The 21,517-nt window shown below is 34.9% G+C and overlaps 1 protein-coding gene across 4 annotated transcripts in view; it reads right to left on the bottom strand.

Moving 5' to 3' along the window:
- Ash1l (ASH1 like histone lysine methyltransferase) overlaps positions 1-21,517 on the bottom strand; it is a 199,000-nt gene that overhangs the window by 168,690 nt on the left and 8,793 nt on the right. For all 4 annotated transcript variants that reach the window (XM_047567330.1, XM_047567337.1, XM_047567313.1 and 1 more), the window contains exon 2: positions 635-1,155. In XM_047567330.1, coding sequence (XP_047423286.1) covers positions 635-1,054 — 420 coding nt within the window. In that variant the 5' untranslated portion in view covers positions 1,055-1,155. The remainder of the gene's footprint in view (positions 1-634; positions 1,156-21,517) is intronic.

Raw genomic sequence — 21,517 nt, 5'->3', positions numbered from 1 at the left:
ATTGGTTATCTGGCAGAAGGGGGATGACTTTTTGTTTTTTGAGATGGGATCTCACTATGTTGCACAAGATAGTCTCAAATTCATGAACTGAAGCAATCCTCTCCCTCAGTCTCTTGAGTAGTTGGGACTTCAGTCATGTGCCACCACACCCAGCTGACACTTTTAATATATGAACCTGCTTTATGAGGAACAACAGAAATATTTTACAAAATAATTTGTTTAATAAAAGCTTTCAACATTTGTTAGTAAATCTGATCCTTTCCAACTATCCTGGGCAGTAGTATACCAAGCAGTACCTTTGGGTTCAGTTTCTCCTCTGTTAATTTGTCCATAATGACACTGTTAGTAGGAAAGCAAGATTCAAATCTAGGTTTCCTGACTACAAATCCAGTATTTTTCCCACTAACTTTAGGAACAATAATCAGAGTATGCTCCATTTTAAATGTCATAATTTTATAAGTTATATTACATTGTTATACTATTATATCTTTGACATGACTCTCAGACTATTTTGAAATAACCTAAAAAGATTAAAATCGAGTTTCCTGGAATAGGAATAATGTAAATTAAATGAAAACTAATAAAACTATCTGAATTTTGTCAATGACCATATATTACTGGGAATTACACTTACCCGTTTTGGAGGACAGTGTTCATTCTTTTCATCTGTCATCTTCCCACTTTTAAGTGTTTTCCTTGGGTGCTTGATAGTTGTTTTTATGGCAGGTCGACATACATAATTCTCCAAGTTCTTTGGAGGTTTTTTAGTTCTCTTAGCCTGAAGGCCAATTTTCAATTTTAAATTTCCCTCTGAAAAGTTTGTTTCTTTCACTGAAAACTGTTGCTGTGCATCAGTCAAACCATCATCTTTCCCTGCTTCGATGTTTCTTTCTCGATTCCGCTTGCGAAGGTCCTCTTCTTCCTTTGTGTTATTCTCTAGCTCTATTTCTCTCTTGCTGACCAGTGTGCCAGTACTGATGGCAGAAGGACTCTTTCTTGAAAAACCTTCGGAATCAGAACCCAATCCTAACATAGCAGTATTTCTAGGGTCCATCACAAGCGTATGTTATTGCCAAGTAATCTTATGAAAATTTTACAGAACTTTGTTCCATAAAAAACAGGGATTTCCAAAACTTGCAACCAGCATCTCTTTCTCTGCAGAATAGATCATAACAAAAATTTATCAGAAAAGAGGCAGCTATTGATTAACGTGAGAAATGGGCATATAGGGAAAAGGACAAGAAGTCAACAAGCACCCAAAAACCACAATAAAACAAATCAAATTGTAGCTTGGAATAGATTTAAGATCGTTTAGTTTTGAGTACATTTAAAATTATCAGAAATTTCTCATTCTATAGATATCATGAAAAAATACAAGTGTAACGGTACAAATCAAAATTTAAGCATCACTATTATAACTCAATCAAAAAGTTTTTGCTACTGATGGTCAAGCAAACAAACTAAGATAAAAATAACTTCATTTATTTTAGAACTGTTCGATTTGAAGGAATATATTTCTTATGTTTTAGTTGAATAAAATCAGTTTTACTGAAGGTAGAGGATCCTTATACTGGTTTTAAGTGGGTTTCAGAGTTTCATTTATTAGATGCTGTCAGGCTTTTCAGGTTAGGACTTTGAAGCAGGAATAATCTTCTTGTATGATTTAACTCTGAATTCATTCAATCCATCCAAAACTATTTCTGACCACCTACTATATGCCATGGATTATACTACATCCTGGAAATATATATTCAACAAATCCACTCAGTTCCTAAACTTCTGAGGCTTATAATCTAGGCAAAAAAAAGACAATAAAAAAACAATAATTATAAAAATATCTGATAAAAATTGTTATAAGAACTTCTGAAAATTAGAAATTTATTTTTGTAATTTCTCCTAATAGCAAATAGTCAGCAGGCATATGTCGATTCCCCAAATATGTAATTTCTGGGGGGTGGGCGGTTTACTGGGGATTGAGTGCCAAGGGGCACTTTAGCCAGCTACATTCCCAGTCTTCTGTATTTTTGAGACAGTCTCACAAATTTGCTGAGGGTTTTGCTAAATTGTGGAGGCGAGTTTCAAATTGTGATCCTCCTACCTCAGACTCCTAAACCACTGGGATTATAAGTGTGTGGCATTGTACCTGGCCACATCTATTTTTAAACCAGCATCCTGATTTATTTTGATAGGTGGTACACCTAATCTAAGAATCTGCACAGTATAGTATTCCCCCATACATAAAGATCCTCAAGAAACCAGAGTACCATATAATCAGAAGGCTGACTGGTAAATATAAAGTAAAACAAAATAATTTACTATTCTTGAGTAATAAAAGGCTTGTCTTCCTTTCAAGAATATGTCTGACTCAAGATCCAGGACTAGGGGCTGGGGCTGTAGCTCAGTGGCAGAGCACGTGTCTAGCATGTGTAAGGCATTGGGTTCCATCCTCAGCACCACATAAAATTAAATAAGAGTTATTATATCCATCAACGACTAAAATAATTTTAAAAAGAAAAAGATTCAGGACTAGTATTTGGAAAAAGGAGAATCTCATATCCCTGAGAAAATACCATTTATGAAGTAAAATATTTTACAGTTTTAACTATGTGCCTTAATATTTTTCCTTCCAAAAAAAATTTAAGATTCTCAAAGACAAAGACCCAATGATATAAAACTATTTTTACAGTTCCTATAAGGAGTATCAGAAAAATGCCTAATCCAATGACTGGCATGTACCAAGGACTTAATAGAAGACATCCAATATTTTAGCAGTGGCAGCAGCAGCATTTTAAACAGTTACTCAGCAAATAATGGTCAAATGACAGAACTCTTTAGTTTGTCCCTATTCTGTTCAATCACACAAACAATTCAAGAGTAATCTTCCTAGCATTTCACTTTGGAAATTCTGTCTGCTATTTTACAATGGTATTCAAGGTTTTTAAAAAGTTGGTTCTATTCTAACTATTCAAACTTGTTTACCCTTATTTTCAACATACATCTCCCATAATTTAGTCAATCAGTTTTCTTAACTGTTCCCAGAAATCATATTTGCTTCTGCTTCTGTGTTGTGTGCTTTCTCTCCCTTAAAAGTACAAAGTCCAATTTTTTCCATGATGGATTTGGGATCCTGAAATTCAAAAAACTCTGAAATTCAAGTTTCTTCATAATTCATTAGTGACAAACATGACCTGCACCTATTTTAGTCTTAATTATCATAATTTCTATGCATATTTATATGTTACAATGCAGAAGTATTAAGATGTTGATTACAGAGTGCTTTTCCAAACACTCTGGTGCCAATTCACCCAATCTATGTACCCTTTTTTAAAGCCGGGAAACAAACAAAAAAACCTTTGGCATCAAAGATTCTGAAGGATGGACTATAGACCTATATTCTCAGACCTACATTTAAGCTTGCAATGACCAGATCCATCCATTATTATTCACGTAGGATTACAATTTGGGCAACTTACTTTTTCTTACTCCACATGTCAGCATCTGAAGATACAAGTATTTGAGTGAATGAATCAATTTTAAGGCCTCTTTAACTTCAAACACAATGTTCGGCCTGTAGCAAATGTTTGTCCTTTCCTATTTTACATAAATATCCTGTGTTACAATGAGAAATTCATAATTTTTGTCTACATAGATATTTCATATAGATGGTTTTTTCTACAAACTTTCTAAAATATATTAATCAGTGACATTTCTCATCATATCTTACACCTTTTCTGTAACATCAAGGATTGTCTAAGAAAAGCAACTGTGCTGACCGATCTCACTTTATATTCCTGACCAATAACTTCAAGTGAACCCTTAGTACTACCAACTTATTTCTCTAATCCATTCACTCCAGCACCCTTTTAGACAAATATTTCATCTCATCTTCACTCCCTTCACCAACTGCTTCCTATCTGACAATGGCGGTAGAAAGGATCAGAAGAAAATTGCTAAAACAACCTACTGTTTATCTCCCCACCTATCTGCATCCATTTCTACAGACTCTGCCTTCCTTCTTTTTATAATACATAAACTGTTTCTACTTCTAATTCCTTAAGGACTAAATCCTATCAATTTTGTTTATGCAACTACATCCCCCTTTTCCACTTATATCATCTCTCCTTTCCTCTGCATAATGCCAATCAGCATGAAAACAAACTCTCATCCAAGAAAACTATCCTCCACCAGCCTCCCAATTCCCTATTTATCCTTACAACAAAACTTCTTGGAAGAGTTCTCGATAGTCCCTATCTTCAAATCTTCATTTTCTTTTTCTCATGAATACATAATCACACTTTCAGTCACCTCTCCCCACAAACTGTTCAGGGTCACCTTCCTTGTTGTTAAGTACGATTATCAATTCTCAGTCGTCTCATCTCACCTGACCACTCAACAAAATTTGGCAGAGCAAAACAGTCCCTTCCTGTCTTCACAAGACTTCTAGAATACCTATCTTAATTCTCCACTCTCACAGATTGGTCAGCCTCTCCTTTGTTGGTTCTTTTCTTCATGACTGGTAAATATGAGTGTCGTAGGGCATCTTCCTTATTCTATCTACACTTACTTCCTAAATGACCTGATCCAGTCTTTTGGTTTTAAATTATATCTAACATCGATGATTCACAAATATCCATCTCCAGATAAAGACAAGCAGAGACCTCTTCCAGAAGTCTTACATACTCTTATACTAAATGCCTACTTGACACACTGGTTGGATGTGTAATAAACCAAGCCTGACATGTTTAATTTATATTCATCTTAGCTCATCACCAGAAATCTATTCTTCTCATGTGTTTCCTCGTCTCAACAAACAACCTGAACCAGAAATTTTTAGATAAAAAATTTCTAATCAGGAATTGATTCCTTTCTGTCTCTCATAATTTGCATGCCCATGTGGTCAGCAAACTGTGTCAGATTTACCTTCAAAATATACGTAGAATCTAACTACTTCTCACTATCTTGGCAGGCATCAGATAAAAATGATCATGTTATCTGACCTGGAATTCTGCAACAGTGTTCTAATTCATTCCTGGCTTCAGTTCTCATATCTCTTATAGTATTCTCAAGTCAGCAGCAAAATGGTCCTAAGTCAACTGTGTCACTCCTCTGATCAAAACCGTAATGGCTTTCTATCTCACTCAAGAGAAGCCACATTTCTTATAAGGGTGTATAGAAAGTATTTAATATACCCTATATACCCTACAATCTACCCTCTACCTCACTTCCATGTTCTACCAGTCTCCCTACTTAGTTCCAAGGAGGGGGTACCAAGGTCTTCCTTCAGTTTCCCAAAAAAGAACAAAAAATAGGTCTTATAATTCAGGGCCTTTTCACTTATTATTCTGCCTAACTAGACACCCTTACCTCAGACAATTGTATGGCCTTTTTCACTTGATGTCTTCACCTATATGTAAACTTACAGAAAAGGCATTCCTTAACAACCCTATATAAGATAGAAAAATCCCCATTCTCATCACCCTCATCTCACATTCTTTATGCGATTTTATTTATTTCAATGCTCTACTCACCATCAAGTACACAATACATTTATTTGTTTATTGTCTCTATTTCCTAACACCTACAACAGTACATGTCACAATAAGTAGGTTTTCAAAAATATTTACTGAATTAATTTCACATCTTATGTGAGTTTTACTTTACGGGCTCTAATCTGTCCTTTTTCTATTTTACTTTTCCCTTTCTTGGTTCCTAATTTCTAATGACCATCCTGGGTTTCATGTTACAAATGGCAAACTGATGTACCTGCCATGAATCTTTTTGGTTAAAACAATTTCTTTGTGAAATAAAAGCAAACACTTTACACAAAAGCAATTACCTTTATATTCATTACTCTCAAACACAAACTTTCTTAAATTTCCCTATAATTTTTCATTTTTATGTCATGAAAGAATTCCAGGAGCCTTAATATTTATAAATATAAATTAGAATTTTGGCATTTGTCCAAAGAAAGGAAATCATTTTTGACCTGTACTTATTCACTGTCAAAACATTAAAGAGAAGGGCCTGGCACACACCTGTAATCCCAGCAGTTCAGAGGATGGTGAGTCCAAAGCAAACCTCAGCAAAAATGAGGCACTAAGTAACTCAGGGAGACCCTGTCTCTTAATAAAATACAAAAATAGGGCTGGGGATGTGGTTCAGCGATCCAGTGCCCCTGAGTTCAACCTCTGGTTAACCCCCCTGCCCCCAGCCAAAAAGAGAAGGGTCAGGGAGAAGCAGGATTCTCTTCACTTTAAAAATGAAAAAAAGTAAATCCAAGTGACATATATAAAACAGCAGGATATCAATAAACAGAAAAGAGAAAATCAATCAGAACAGAAAATCAAAACACTGATAATCCCTCTTAGAAATGTATATAAAAAGAGAAATATTTCCTAAGAAGATCAAGGATGAAAACAGAAGGTATGCCTATGGGCATATTTTGTGAGTTCATTTAGGCAGTGGAACTAGGAAATAAAAACTGTCAAACTCCACATACCAAATTTAAGTGTTTCTAATAAAGATATACTCAAACTCTGAACATACTTCATAACAAAGAGTACTTTTTACCTACTGAATGTACACTTTAAAAAACAGCCCCTATAGCAGCTGCCAGAATGCAGTTTTTGGAACTTTCAAAGCAAGTATTTGTGAATGACATTCTTTCAGCTTTTGGAAAGATTTATCTATACAATCTAGGTTTTTCCATTCAGGTCAAGACTGTCATGTTGTTATACAACTTATTGTGGTCCTTAAAACAATATACTTAATTTAAAATCAAGTTCCAAAGAGGAATAAAGAACTCAGACCACTAGAATTTCTTTACTCAAAGAGGTAAGTTCAACCTTTATTTGACAAATGCCACTTTGAGATTTATGTTTTTAAATCTCTGGAACAATCCAGAATGGTCTACTGTACAAATGCAAAGAAAACAAACATCTTTATAGCACAAAGTTCTTTTGCACATATCATTACAGCAGTGAACAACTCTCTGGGAAAAATCATATTAATAGGACACATACATTATATCAACACAATGTATGATAACTTAACCATATAGTAGACACTCAAAATTTTAAAGAGTCAAAATTCACAGTGATTCATAATGTAATCACTGTACATTCTGCAATAATAGACTAAATCTGAGAAAGCAAAACAAATGGACTTCAGCCGTGAGCAGAGCTCAGCAGTAGACCGTGTGCTTACTAGTAGCACATGGATTCAATTCACAGCACCCAAAGTGAGAGAGAGAGAGAGAGAGTGTGTGTGTGTGTACTTTGAACAGGAATTGATCAAAAATTGTTTATCATATCCATACTCTATTCCCTCTATATAGTGAAGACCTCTAGTCACCCTAAATACTTGCCATACTAATCCCACATCCAAATAATAAACAATAGATCTGGTAAAAATTAACTAATACACAAGGGCTCTGAGGCTAAGGGTGTAACTAAGTAGTAGAGTACTTGCCTAGCAAGCATGAGACCCTAAATTCAATTCCCAGTAAGACCAAAAAACAAAATTAAAAAAAAAAAAGATGTTCTGGTCTAAGATACAGAACCTCCATCATAAGAATACAGGCACACTTTATGATTATACACTATTTAACAAGACAATATAAAATCAACTGTAAATTTTAACAAGTTCTACTAATGAATCCTCAGTTTAACATTAGTAACTTAAAAGTAATAAAAAAAATTCCTAGTATTTACTGAGTTTTAATATGTGTAAAGCTCTAAGCTTAATGTTTTATATATTTCATTTACACCTCACAATCACCAAGAGGTAGTTACTCTCTTTTTACACATGTAAAAAAAGCTTGATGAGCAATAAAAGCTGAACCAGGTCAGCCTTGTTCCTCTTAACTACTACATTTTTTTTCCTTCCAAAACTAATTTTTAGTTCTGATCATCTTAATCTCAATTACTTCTGGCATACTTACCACATTTGAAATTCGCCTTTGGCTTCTATGATGACACACTCTAAACCAGATTTTCTACTACCTCTATAACCATCCATCATTTCCTTTATGGATTCATCATTCTTAACCTATCCCTTCATTAATGCAACAAATATTTCCTGAAAGCCTCAAAATGTGCTCTTAGATGCAGTCATAGGCAATACAAATATGGTCCTTATGAACCTTAAATTTTAGAGGCCTTAAATTGTATAAATGCATAAACTGTAATAAATGCAAAATAAAACATACTACTATAAATGCCAGTCTTAAACAGGAGGGATGTTTGTTTATTTTTTGTACTGTCATTATCAAGAGAACCTGGAGGGACAGGGAAAAGATCTTAGAAAAACATTTAACATTTAAGCTGAGACTCAAAGTCTCAGGAGAAAAGAACCAGGCAAACTGTCTGGTGAAAATGATACAGAAAAAGGGAATGGTATGTCTAAAAAGTCCCTAAGATTTAAAGATTAACAGAAGATAAATTGAAGAAGTAAGAACACCAAATGGAAATGAAAGATAAATGAGAATAGCTTGCTTAAGGCTTGTTGAGATATATTAAGCATCTGGAATTTGAAAGACTCTGAGCAGGGGAACAGGGAGATACAATTTATATTTCAAGAAAACCTCTCTGGTTGCTGTAGAAAAATGATAGAAAGCAAGAGCTGATTCTGAAATACAACACTCTTACAAAGTTAATCTTAGGATTAATATACCAAACTAGGAAAGGTAAAACTGGAAGGAGAAAAAGATGAATTTGAGAGATTAAGAGGTGTAACTAACATAATTAGTCATTAAGATGAGGCAAAAAATTTGTGAAGTCGTGAGCAAATGGCCTGGTGGACAATTTAGAGACTCACTAAACATTTACTGAATGCCATTTATGTACCAGACACCGGAATAAAGAGGTACAAAAAAAGAAAAAACACCAAAATACCTGCCATTATGGGTTGCCATCCTGGAAGTTCAGAGACAGAGAAGATCAAGAGTTCAGTAATAAGTATGTCAAACTTTAGGTATCTATGAAACATGTAAGTGAAAATGTCAAGCAGATACTGCAAATACATGTACATGATATACTGCACATGCAGGGAGTTAGTGTAACAATATATAAATGAGCTGGCTGCCATAGCTTATGCCTACAATCTCAGCAACTACCAAAGCTGAGGCACAAGGACAGCAAGTTCAAGGTCACAGTCAGCAACTTAGTGAGACTCTAAGCAACTTAGTCAGCAATTCTCTCAAAATAATAAATAAAAAAGGCTGGGTAGGGGCTGGGGCTGAGACCCAGAGGGCTTGCCTAGCATGTGAGGCACTGGGTTCGATCCTTAGCATCACATTAAAAAATAAACAAAATAAAGTCATGCTGCATATCTATAACTATCAAAAAAAAAAAAAAAAAAAAGGGGGGCTGTGTATGTGACTCAATGGTAAAATGCCTCTGGGTTCAATAGCTAGTACCAAAAAAAAAAGTTTTTTGCACATTCACGTGCATGTGTGTATGTGTACATATGTGTACGTGTGTGTGTGTCTGTATATATATATATATAAATGTATACATATAAATGAAAAAGTTAATGGAGTTTTCTACTTTTTTTAGTTTGGTAATTTATTAACTTATTTAAAATTTCTACATATACGTAAAGGCATTATATAGTACACAATAAAAATACAGTGTTATATGTTAATTAAAATTTTCTTTAAATCCTGGAGAAATTTTTTTTTAAATTTAAGTTGCCACATTATAGCTTATTTTTAGCTTAAAATAAGTAAAATCTAATTTTTCTCATTTGTGAGAAATTTTTGCTTTGTTCTGTGATCTTATTAATCATACATAATAGTTGTAATTATTTATCAACATTAAAAATCAAATATAAATAAACTAATTTTTAAAAAATGTAGACCACATTAAGCATTTAAATTTATCCTGGGTTTCATGCTCTTTAAATTTCTTATAGATGTACTGGATGCAGTGGTACATGCCTCTAATCCCACCTGCTCAGGAGGCTGAGGAAGGAGGATTATAAATTCAAGGCCAGCCTTGCAACTTAGCAAGACTCTGTCTCAAAAATAAAAAATTTTCTAAAGCATTTTTATACGCAAGTGATGAAACAGTTGAAAGGGAAATGAGGAAAACAACTCCATTTGCAATAACCTCAAAAAAAAAAAATACTTGGGAATCAATCTAAGCAAAGAGGTAAAAGATCTCTACAATGAAAACTACAAAACATTGAAGAAAGAAATTGAGGAAGACCTTAGAAGATGGAAAGATTTCCCATGTTCTTGGATAGGCAGAATTAATATTGTCAAAAGGGCCATACTACCAAAAGTGCTATACAGATTCAATGCAATTCCAATTAAAATCCCAATGATGTACCTTACAGAAATAGAGCAAGCAATCATGAAATTCATCTGGAAGAGTAAGAAACCCAGAATAGCTAAAGCAATCCTTAGCAGGAAGAATGAAACAGGGGGTATCGTAATACCAGAACTTCAACTCTACTACAAAGCAATAGTAACAAAAACAGCATGGTATTGGCACCAAAATAGACAGGTAGATAAATGGTACAGAATAGAGGACACGGACACAAACCCAAATAAATACAATTTTCTCCTACTAGACAAAGGTGCCAAAAATATGCAATGGAGAAAAGATAGCCTCCTCAACAAATGGTGCTGGGAAAACTGGAAGTCCATATGCAACAGAATGAAACTAAATCCCTGTCTCTCACCCTGCACAAAATTCAACTCACAATGGATCAAGGACCTCGACATCAGACCAGAGACCCTGCATCTTATAGAAGAAAAAGCAGGTCCAAATCTTCACTTTGTTGGCTTAGGATCAGACTTCCCTAACAGGACTCCCATAGCACAAGAAATAAAAGCAAGAATCAATAACTGGGATAGATTCAAACTAAATAGCTTTCTCTCAGCAAAGGAAACTATCAGCAATGTGAAGAGAGAGCCTACAGAGTAGGAGAATATCTTTGCCACTCATACTTCAGATAGAGCACTAATTTCCAGAATATACAAAGAACTCAAAAAACTCTACACAAAGAATACAAATAACCCAATCAACAAATGGGCTAAGGATATGAACAGACACTTCACAGAAGATGATCTACCAGCAATCAACAAACATATGAAAAAATGTTCACCATCTTTAGTAATAAGAGAAACGCAAATTAAAACTGCACTAAGATTCCATCTTGCCCCAATTAGAATGGCAATTATCAAGAATACAAGCAACATAGCCCATCTCGTAAAGTGCCTGCCTCTCATGCTGGAGACCCGGGTTCAAGTCCCCAACACTCTGGGAATGTGGAAAGTCAAAGAATACAAGCAACAACAGGTGTTGGAGAGGATGTGGGGAGAAAGATACACTCATATATTGCTGGTGGGGATGCAAATTAGTGCAGCCACTCTGGAAAGCAGTGTGGAGATTCCTCAGAAAACTTGGAATGGAACCACCATTTGACCCAGCTATCCCACTCCTCGGCCTATACCCAAAGGACTTAAAATCAGCATACTACAGAGATACAGCCACATCAATGTTCATAGCTGCTCAATTCACAATAGCTAGACTGTGGAACCAACCTAGATGTCCTTCAATAGATGAGTGGATAAAGAAACTGTGGTATATATATATATACAATGGAATATTACTCAGCCATAAAGAATAATAAAATTATGGCATTTGCAGGCAAATGGATGAAATTGGAGAATATCATGCTAAGTGAGATAAGCCAATCTCAAAAAATCCAAAAGGCGAATGATCTCACTGATAAGCGGATGATGACACATAATGGGGGTTGGGAGGGGGGCAAGAATGGAGGAAGGAGGGACTGTATAGAGGGAAAAGAGAGGTGGGAGGGGTGGGGGGGAGGAAAAAATAATAGAATGAATCAAACATCATTACCCTATGTAAATGTATGATTACGCAAATGGTATGCTGTTACTCCATGTACAAACAGAAACAACATGTATCCCATTTGTTTACAATAAAAATAAATTTAAAAATAAATAAATAGATAAAAAATAAAAAATTTTAAAAAGGCCTGGGGATGTGGATCAGTGGTAGTGTCCCTGGGTTTCATCCCAGTACTGGGGAAAAATTTTTTTTCTTAAAGGTGACCATCTTATTTCTTACAATGTATCAAATGGGGAGGGAGATTTTAGTCAGGGAGAATAAAGTGCAAGGATTCTGAGGAAGTACTTTTGTAGTGTTTGAGAAACAGAAGGGAAGCATTTACCTCCCATTCCTGCAACTCAGTGAGTAGGGAGACTGGTAGGAGATGAAAAGAGAGGACAGGATCAATTACACAGGGCTTTGCAAATTTACAAGGCCTTTGTTTTTTTACTCTGAGGTGGAAAAATGACTGAAAGGTTTTGACTAGTGAAATGATCTGAAGTCTAAAAAAAAAAAAACACACCCTGGCCAGGCACAGTGGCACACGCCCATAATCCCAGCAATTCAGGAGGCTGAGGCAGGAGGATAACAAGTTGGAGAGGAGCCTGAGCAAGACCCTATCTCAAAATAAAAACTAAAAAGGGCTGGGAATGTGGCTTAGTGGTAAAGCACCACTGGGTTCATTTTCCAGTTCAAAAAAAAAAAAAAAAAAAATCACCCTGCCACTGAGCTGAGAAACATTTTGATCTAGTAATTGTTTATCATCCTAAACTCTTTTCTCTCAAACTCTACACAATGCAGTCAATCAGCAAAAGCTATCAGCTTTACCTTCAAAACATGCAATCACCATTTCTGACTACTTCAACAGCTACTACATTTGAATTATTTTTCTATGGCTAAGAAATTGTGTTTTTAATGCTTCCACATACTCAAGAAACTTGTTTAATCAAAGAAAAGTTTAAAATTTGACAAATGACAATTACTGTGTTTATCAAACATTATCAAACAAACCCAAAGAAGTCAAAACTCCCTGAAATATATCCTGTAGTACAAAAAGCTCAAAGCTTTTAGAAAAGCTCAAAGCTGGTAGATTTTAAGGGGTAATTTCAGAGGAGTAAATTTCACAATAGTATTCTGAAAACCAAAAACTTGAGCATTATTCTCTCATTGAAATGAATTTAAAGAAATAAAAGAACAATATTTGGGTATCATGAAGTGTTTTTCAAATTTTTCAATTATTTATTTACCTTAGGCCTAATAGATACCATCACCTAATGTTATGTATCACTCATTTAATTCTGACAATAACTGTGTGAGATTTAAATAACCAAATTTTAAAGATGAGTAAACAAGCTTGGAAGAGTGATTTAGTGCCAAGATTGTAAAGCTAGTAAATGGAAGAACTTGGAGCTGGGGGTGTAGTTCAGAGGTAGAGCATGTGCTTACTATGGGCAAGGCCCCTGGGTTCAACCCCCTGCACAACAAAAATTAAAATAAAATGAATGCAAGGCTCCTACTGGATATTTATCTGCAAAAAGAAAAAAAAAATAGGAACTCAATTACCTCATATCATACACAAAAATGAACTCGAATACACCTCAGACCTAAATCCAAGATTAAAACTATAAAACTCCAAGAAGAAAACGTAAGAGAAAAATCTTAATGCTGTTATGTTAAGCAAAGATTTCTGAAATACGATACCAAAAGCATGATTCATAAAAGAAAAATCTGATAAACTGTACTTATCAAAATTATAAACTTTTGTCCTTCAAAAGGTACCAAGATTAAGGAGCCAAAATGATACATGAGAGGTGACAGAAATGTTTAATGCCCTGATTTTATCATTATACAATACATACAACTGATATATTAAAACACCACACTTTATGCCATAAATATGAACAATTATTTTGTCAATTAAGAATAAAAATAAAACTGGAGGCTGGGGCTGTAGCTCAGTGGCAGAGCATCTGCCTAGCATGTGTGAGGCACGGGTTCAATCCTTAGCACCATAAAAAAATAAACAAAGGCATTCTGTCCCTCTACAACTATAAAAACAAAATAAAATAAAACTGAAAACTGAAAAGAAGATGAAGACAAGTCACAGACTACTACAGATTTCCATGATAATATACTTTCCTAATATATTTCTGGCCATCACTCCTCAGCCTTATTTGCTAGCCTGATTTGGTCTATCAGCCCCTCAAATGCTGAATTTCCTTGGGTTTGGTCTTTCCCTACTCTAAATTCTATCCCTGGGTAACATACTGTACTTTCATATAATAAATTATATTAGACTGAAGGATTTTAAGATGCTGACAGTAAATATGGAGTTTGTTCAATATCTTGACAAAGTCTATTCTTCATCCTCCAGTCTTTCCAATTTCAGTGTCACCAGATGCTCAAGTCAAAAAACTGGCATTTATCCTGACAGTCTAGTTCCCTTTTTCCCAACCTTTAACCTAACATCAAAACTTGTGAATACCACACAGATAATATGCAATTGCACCCAGTTCTCTCTACTTCTACTATCAAACTTGTCCAAAAAACCAACAATTCTTGCCCAGAATATAGCAGATTTCTAATTTCTTTCTATATTTGCCTTATTTTCCTCTAGACCAATCTGTAGCCAGAAAGTTATTTAAAAAAAAAAAAAAAAAAAAAAACAATCTATGACATTTCCAAACTTAAAACCTTTGGATATTTTCTTATTTACTGCCCTTCAGAAATAAAGGACCCCAAGTCCAATTAGAGCTTATACCCTATGTTCTGCAGTATGGTACAGTGGGGTTAAGGACACATACTCTATAGTCGGAATGCACAAGCTCAGATCTCAGTTCTTTTGGACAAGGTGCTCTTTCATTTTTGTCTTCTGTGTAAACAGAAATTGTTAAGAGTTCAATGAACGAATACATGAAAAGTATTTAGAACAGTACTTTACACATCACTGGTTCTTACTTTTTGTTCTTGTTAACTGCCCCTACTTATATATAGCTTTATCATTTTCCACTCTGCTATGAGCAGAGCAGGGGCAAACAATAACCAAAAATATAAACACTGGTACATGTGTGATTTATGTTTTAAGTCCTTTCAGTTTCTAAATATATCTTCCCTCCACTAGACCATAGTTCTATCTGGATCTCTCCTCCACCCAATTGGTGAATGACTCTATTCATTCTTCCCAGGTCAACGTAAAGGCCATTTCCTCAGGGAGACATTTCCTAACCTCCTAGACTATGACAGTTCTCCCTGTCAAGTGCTCATACCCATACTGTAAATCTCCTAACATTCACTGTAATAGTGAGCTGTATTTTCTACTAGACCAGTCATTCCATAAGAATAAGAATCCTGTTTGGATACCCTATATTGTTATGCCCTTAGCAAAATACCTAGAATATAAAAGTCATTCAATAAATATCTGTTGACTGAAAAAATAATTAATATAGTTTTAATCAGGCAAATAAATAATAACATAAAGTACTGATGTTTTTCTTCAAATATCATTCAGATATCTTTTACAGTACTGGGACTGAACCCAGAGCCTTGCACGACCCAGATAAACACTCTACCACTAAACTACATCTCCAGACCTCTTCTTTTTGAGACAGCGTTTTGATTAAGTTGTCAAGGTTGGTCTCAAACTTGCCATCATTCCTGCCTCAGCTTCCAAGGAGCTGGGATCATAGGAGTGCAGCACCACACCAGGATTTCATGCTGCTTTTACTACTTAAAAAATAATCACTATATATAATCAACCATGTAATTTGCTTTCCAAAGGTAAAAGGCTAAGCAGTGTCTTATCGATTTTAAGATGATTTATATTAGGGCTGGGAATATAGCTCAATGGCAGAGGACTTGTTTAGCAAGACTTGTTTAATTCCCAGCACCATGCCCCTCCCCCCAAAAAAGGTGTTTTGTATTAAACCAACTAAATCATTAATGTTATGTAAGTCACTGAGATCACACAAAAAAATCTAGATTCCCTTTGAAAACACATCAAAAAAATCTGAACTATGTTAAGGCTAGGGATGAACTCTTAAAACATGCTAAATAAAAGAAGTCAGTTTCAAAAGACAATACAGTGTAAAATTCCATTTACATGGAATGTTCAAAAAAGGCAAATCTATAGAAATAGAAAAGAGATTAGTGGTTACTCACTGCTACGGTTGTGATGGAAAATGACTGTTACCAGGTAATGTGATGGCGTGTTCTAAAATTATATAGCAGCAATGACTACATAACTATGAATACAGGGCTGGGGAAATGGCTAAGTTGGTAAAGTGCTTGCCTTGCAAGCATAGGGCCTTGGGTTCGATCCCCAGCACCGCAAAAAAAAAAAAAAAGAAAAATGCAAACTATGAATACACAAATAAAAACCACTGAATTGTACAGTTGTATACCATACGAATTATATTTCAAAGCCATTCAAAAAATTTCTGGCAGATCAAAATAAAGCATCTTATAAAAGGAATATCTTTACTACTTTGCATAAAAGCATATATAGAGTGGTAGTAGTCCTCTGAAAACCATTTAATAGATTTTAATAGGGCTGGGGAGATAGCTCAGCTGGTAGAGTGCTTGCCTTGCAAGCACAAGGCCCTGAGTTCGATCCCCAGTACTGCCAAAAAAAAAAAAAAAAATAGATTTTAATATGGCTAGTTTATTTGACATGTTATAACACATCCACACAACTGGCTATCCATTTAACAAAAGCAAAGTTGGCCCCATACATTTATGTTATAAACAAAAATAATTCTCTCATGGATTTAAAACTATATACAAAAGTAAAAGTACTTGAGGAATATTTGTTAACATTTCTATAATTTATAGTGGAGACACCCTTTGTAAACAAATCAGGCAACTAAAATCTACAAAAGAAAACACTAACAAATTTTGCTATAGTAAAGTACTGTATTACCGAATGGCAAGACACTGTAAACAAAAATCAAAGACAAAAAAAAACACAGAAAAGAAGAAAAGACAGTAAGTAAGAAAAAGGATTAACTCTAAGAGACAAAGTTATTTTATATACTAATAAATAAGAAAAGATATACAAAACATATATACAGGCAATTTCAAAAGAGATAGAAATAATCAGCAAAAATATAAAAAGATGTACCACCTCACTAACAGTGAGGGAGACAAACTACTGCACTAAAGATGTAGCTCAGTGGTAAAGAGCTTGCCTAGCATTCAGGAAGCCCTGGGTTCAATCCTCAGTACCAAAATAAATAAATAAAAATAAAACAACATATTTTTCATTCATGAGTTCAGCTAAAATTTCAGACTAACAGCAATTACTCCTGGCAAGGTGTGTGTAAAAAGGCAGTAACAGCCACCACCATTTTGGAAAGTAATAGTTATAGGACATATTATACTTTTAAATTTTATATATTCTGACTCCAAAATAATCTGACTTTTGAGACTACCATAGAGGAAAAAAATATATTTATATGTATATACATAAATACCTATGTCTCCTCTTTTTCACTTTTGTGGTGCTAGGGATCAAACCCAGAGCCTTCAGCATGCTAGGTAAGTTTTCTACCACTGAGCTACATCTCAGCCCCTATATCTATTTTCACGTCTTAAAAAAAAAAAAAAAAAGCATAATCTCATATTTATAAAGAGTAGGAAAGACCCATATGTATTGCACTCACACAGGAAAAAATATGGATGGATGGTTACTTGAAGGAGAAAGGTTTGAAAGATACATACATGTATATAAAATTTTCATATAATTACAAAATTTACATTAGTTTTGTAATTAAAAATCCATAAAAACTATTTTTAAAAGATCTGAAATATATATACCTACCATATATGCACTTTTCAAAATTTTATTTTGTTTATATCTATGTGAAATTGGGAAATACAACTCAATTACTTCTGAATAAACTTTTTAACACCATTCTATTTAAGAAAAAAATAACAATGTTAGGCACAGTGTCATTTATTATCCCAGCAAGTCAGGAGGCTGAGGCAGGAGGATCACAAGTTCAAGCCAGCCTCAGCAACTTATCTATACCCTGTCTCAAAATAAAAATAAAAAGGGCTGGGGAATTTAACTATGTACTGCACCTGTGTTTTCCATTCCCACCAACACAAAAAAGAGAAAAAAAGGACAAGTTGAATTTTATAAAAAATAAGACATCATCAAATGACTCCATGAATTTGCACTTTTTTTTTTTTTGGTGCTGGGGATCGAACCCAGGGCCTTGTGCTTGCGAGGCGAGCACTCTACCAACTGAACTATCTCCCCAGGCCGACTCCCATGAATTTTATAAAATAAAAAAAGACATCCAAAAGCTCCATCAAGGAGCTGGGCCTTGCCTACCACATGTGAGGCAGTGGGTTCAATCCTCAGCACCACATAAAAATAAATAAAATAAAGGTATTTTTAAAAAGGCTCCACCAAGAATGAAAAGGCAAGTCACACATTGGATGGTGATATACACAATGCATACATCTGAGGAAGGAATTACTTTCAGAATATATATTAAGAGTAGGCACTTCACAAAGAGGATGTCTAATGTTCAAAAATGATGCTCCAAATCACCAATCCTCAGGGAAATGCAAATCAAACTACAATGATCACCCACAAGAATGACTATAATGAAAAAAACAACACTATCAAATGTTAAGTAATGTGAAGAAACACCTATACATTCCTGGTTATAAACTGGCAATATCTATTAAAGATAAAAATAGGCAGGCAACTCCTACTGGGTACCCTCTTGCTCTTATCTCTTTTCTCACTTGAATAAATCCAACTCTTTTACACTATAAATAAATAAATAAGCTTACCCTGTGGACCAGCAATCTCGTAGGTACATGCTCAAGAGAAATAAGTGCATATTGTTCACCAAAAGAGGGAAAATGGCCAGCTGAGACTTCACAGCATCATCTTGAATTTTGTCTCTAAAGATGGGAAGGTGTACTCCCTAAGCAGACAGATACTAAACACATATACAAGTCATGCATGTATAAATGAATCCTGTCTCGAACCCAGAAACATAAAACCAAAGAGTAGGCAGGATCTCAGAGCTTTGTCTGAATCCTGCCATGGGATCTAGGTTTGGATTTAGAAAAGGCATTCATAAAGGTATATGGAGTATAGCTAATGAGGACAGGCAACTACAGGCAGGAAGTCAGTAAGAGTAGGACATAGATGAACGATTACACTCTGCTGCCACTTTACCAATTCTGGAGAAAAATCACTCTCCTTATACTCTCAACTACCTGCCATTCTATGAGGGATGGAATTCAGTTGTTGCTTTAACTGATAAATGTCCAGAAATTACTGTTTTACCATAATGGCAAAGGGGAAAGGTAGATAACAATCCAGAAAAGATCTGTTTAACCACCTCTAAGTACTACCCTTCCTTACATGAGTTTAGTCTCATTTTTAAGAGCAGTTACCAGTTGAAGAAAAGATGAAACTGTCAATCCATAACTTTCATGAAGATACTTGTGAAACAAAGAATACTGGCCTATAACCAAATTTGCCAGTGAATCTCCTTGAATCATATACCAAAAAAATTTTGTGCAGGTGTTTACTTTCTGGGAAAGGATACAAAGATTTTATCATATTCCTAATGAGGCCCGTGACTACCCATCACCACAGGAAATATGGAGTTGATATCCTCGGTCTTTAAGGCCAGCTTCTAAAGTGGCCTTAAAACGAACACTTAAAAAACAAGGAAGTGGCCTTTTTCAATCACCTAGTTCTAAGTCTCAATGAACAGTTTCTGAACTTTTCTGGAGCAGATTCATCTAGAAATATTTCTAGAAATTATCTGAACCCTAAATACTATCTGAATTGTCTCAGTTCTACTTAAGAGGACTGCCTCCAAACTATTCAGAAATTTTTGGTAGTGTTATTTAAAGTTACCCAGGAAAGGATACAAAGGTTTCTTTTCACTTACCTGGAAGAGAACTAATTCTCTAAACCACCCAACTGACAGTTCTGGCTTTGATTTAAGAAAAAGAAATCATAGATCCTAATTCCCTAATGAGTTCTACAAAACAAGAAGAGGTGAGAGAAACACTGGAGAATATGTTGTTACCAGAAATGTTTCCCCTCAATGTTTTAGAATAATTTCTCTTCCTAAATTGACAGGGTTCAAAACTGCCAGTCTCTTATACATAGTGCCAATTCAACAAATGGCTCCTTCATTTTCCTAAAATTCAAGGTGAACTGGCAAGTATGAGGTAGTGTACGCAAATAAGAGCTACTCTATGAAGATATCCGATAGGCTTTTTCTGTTTTTGCAGTACTGGGGATTGAACCCAGGGGTGTGCTACAAATGAGCTTCATCTCCAGCCCTTATTTTAATTTGAGACAGGGTCTTGCTAAGTTGCCCAGGCTAGCCTTGAACTTGTGATCCTCCTGCACCAGCCTTCAGAGTAGGTGGGATTATAAGTACAAGCCACTGCACCCAGCTTCTGATAGGTTTTTTGAATCATCAATAACAAATGACCTATATACTGTGACTTCCTTTGACTGTTATTTCTATTCATTTTAATTTCTAATATCTTAAATATATTTAAACAGATTTTTATCCACAATGGGAAAATGTGTCCTGAAATACGCATTCAACCTAAACTATACTAAGGCCCTAATATTTATCAGCACAGTATCTTATAAAGGTATTCTAGATATTATATATGTTAACTCATTAGGTCCACATATAAAAACTGAATTATTTAAAGCTTGAAAATTCTAAATGATGGACTGAGAAATTAGGAGGCAGCCTGGTCTGTACATTTTCAAAACCAGAAATGGTTATTATGTTAATGGGTAAAGTGCTTCATAGGCTTTGATATCTCATTCACTATTTTATAAACTGTATTTATTTTTTTTTTTTATGTTATGGGGATCTCCACAATGGATTTCTAGGAAGGCATTAACCAACCACCCTAACCAGAGTAATCAAGCAGAAATTAGTCAATCAGGTTAATTTCATATTTAAAAAAAAAAAAAAGTTTTGATTGCTGAGACAAAACTATTTGGCATACAGTTTACTTTTGTCTCCTTTTTATTTTAGTCTCTACATCTACATCTTGATTAATTATTTATTAGGTTTTCTTAGCCAGGAAGGTATTGTTCCTAAAATTATCAAATTCTCTTCTCGTCCTGGTAGCCTTGGTAAGATTCAAGTGTCAAGAACACCACACAACTCAGTCTTAGGAACTTTATCTCTTCCCAATTTATACTCACTCTCCAGATAATCATTATGTATCATGGCTCTAAATAGTGTCACTATACTAATCAACTCCCAAATTTATATTTGCCCTGACTTTAATACCTGTACATCCAATTACCTCCACAGTATCTCAACTGCCTATTCAGTAGCTCATTCCTAAACACTTAATAGAAATCTTAGACTAGTCAACCAAATTCTTAATTTTTGCACTCCCCACAACTTGCTTTTATCAGTATTCATCTCACTAAATGGCATCTAACTGTTCAGGACTGAATAAGGCCTCTCTTGCTCAAACCCCACAACCAATCCATCAATTATCATCTTCACTACTTTCAAAACAGTTTCTAAATCCACCTCACTAAACAACATCCTAGGTTCAACCCCACAATCATCTTCTGCCTCAACCATCACAACAGCCTCCAAACACCTAGGTGCAATACT

This window comes from Sciurus carolinensis, chromosome 1, assembly GCF_902686445.1.
Source record: "Sciurus carolinensis chromosome 1, mSciCar1.2, whole genome shotgun sequence".
In the NCBI taxonomy this organism is placed as follows: Eukaryota; Metazoa; Chordata; class Mammalia; order Rodentia; family Sciuridae; genus Sciurus; species Sciurus carolinensis.
The sequence above is the reverse complement of the archived record's forward strand: the minus strand, read 5'-3'. Positions and strand labels throughout refer to the sequence as shown.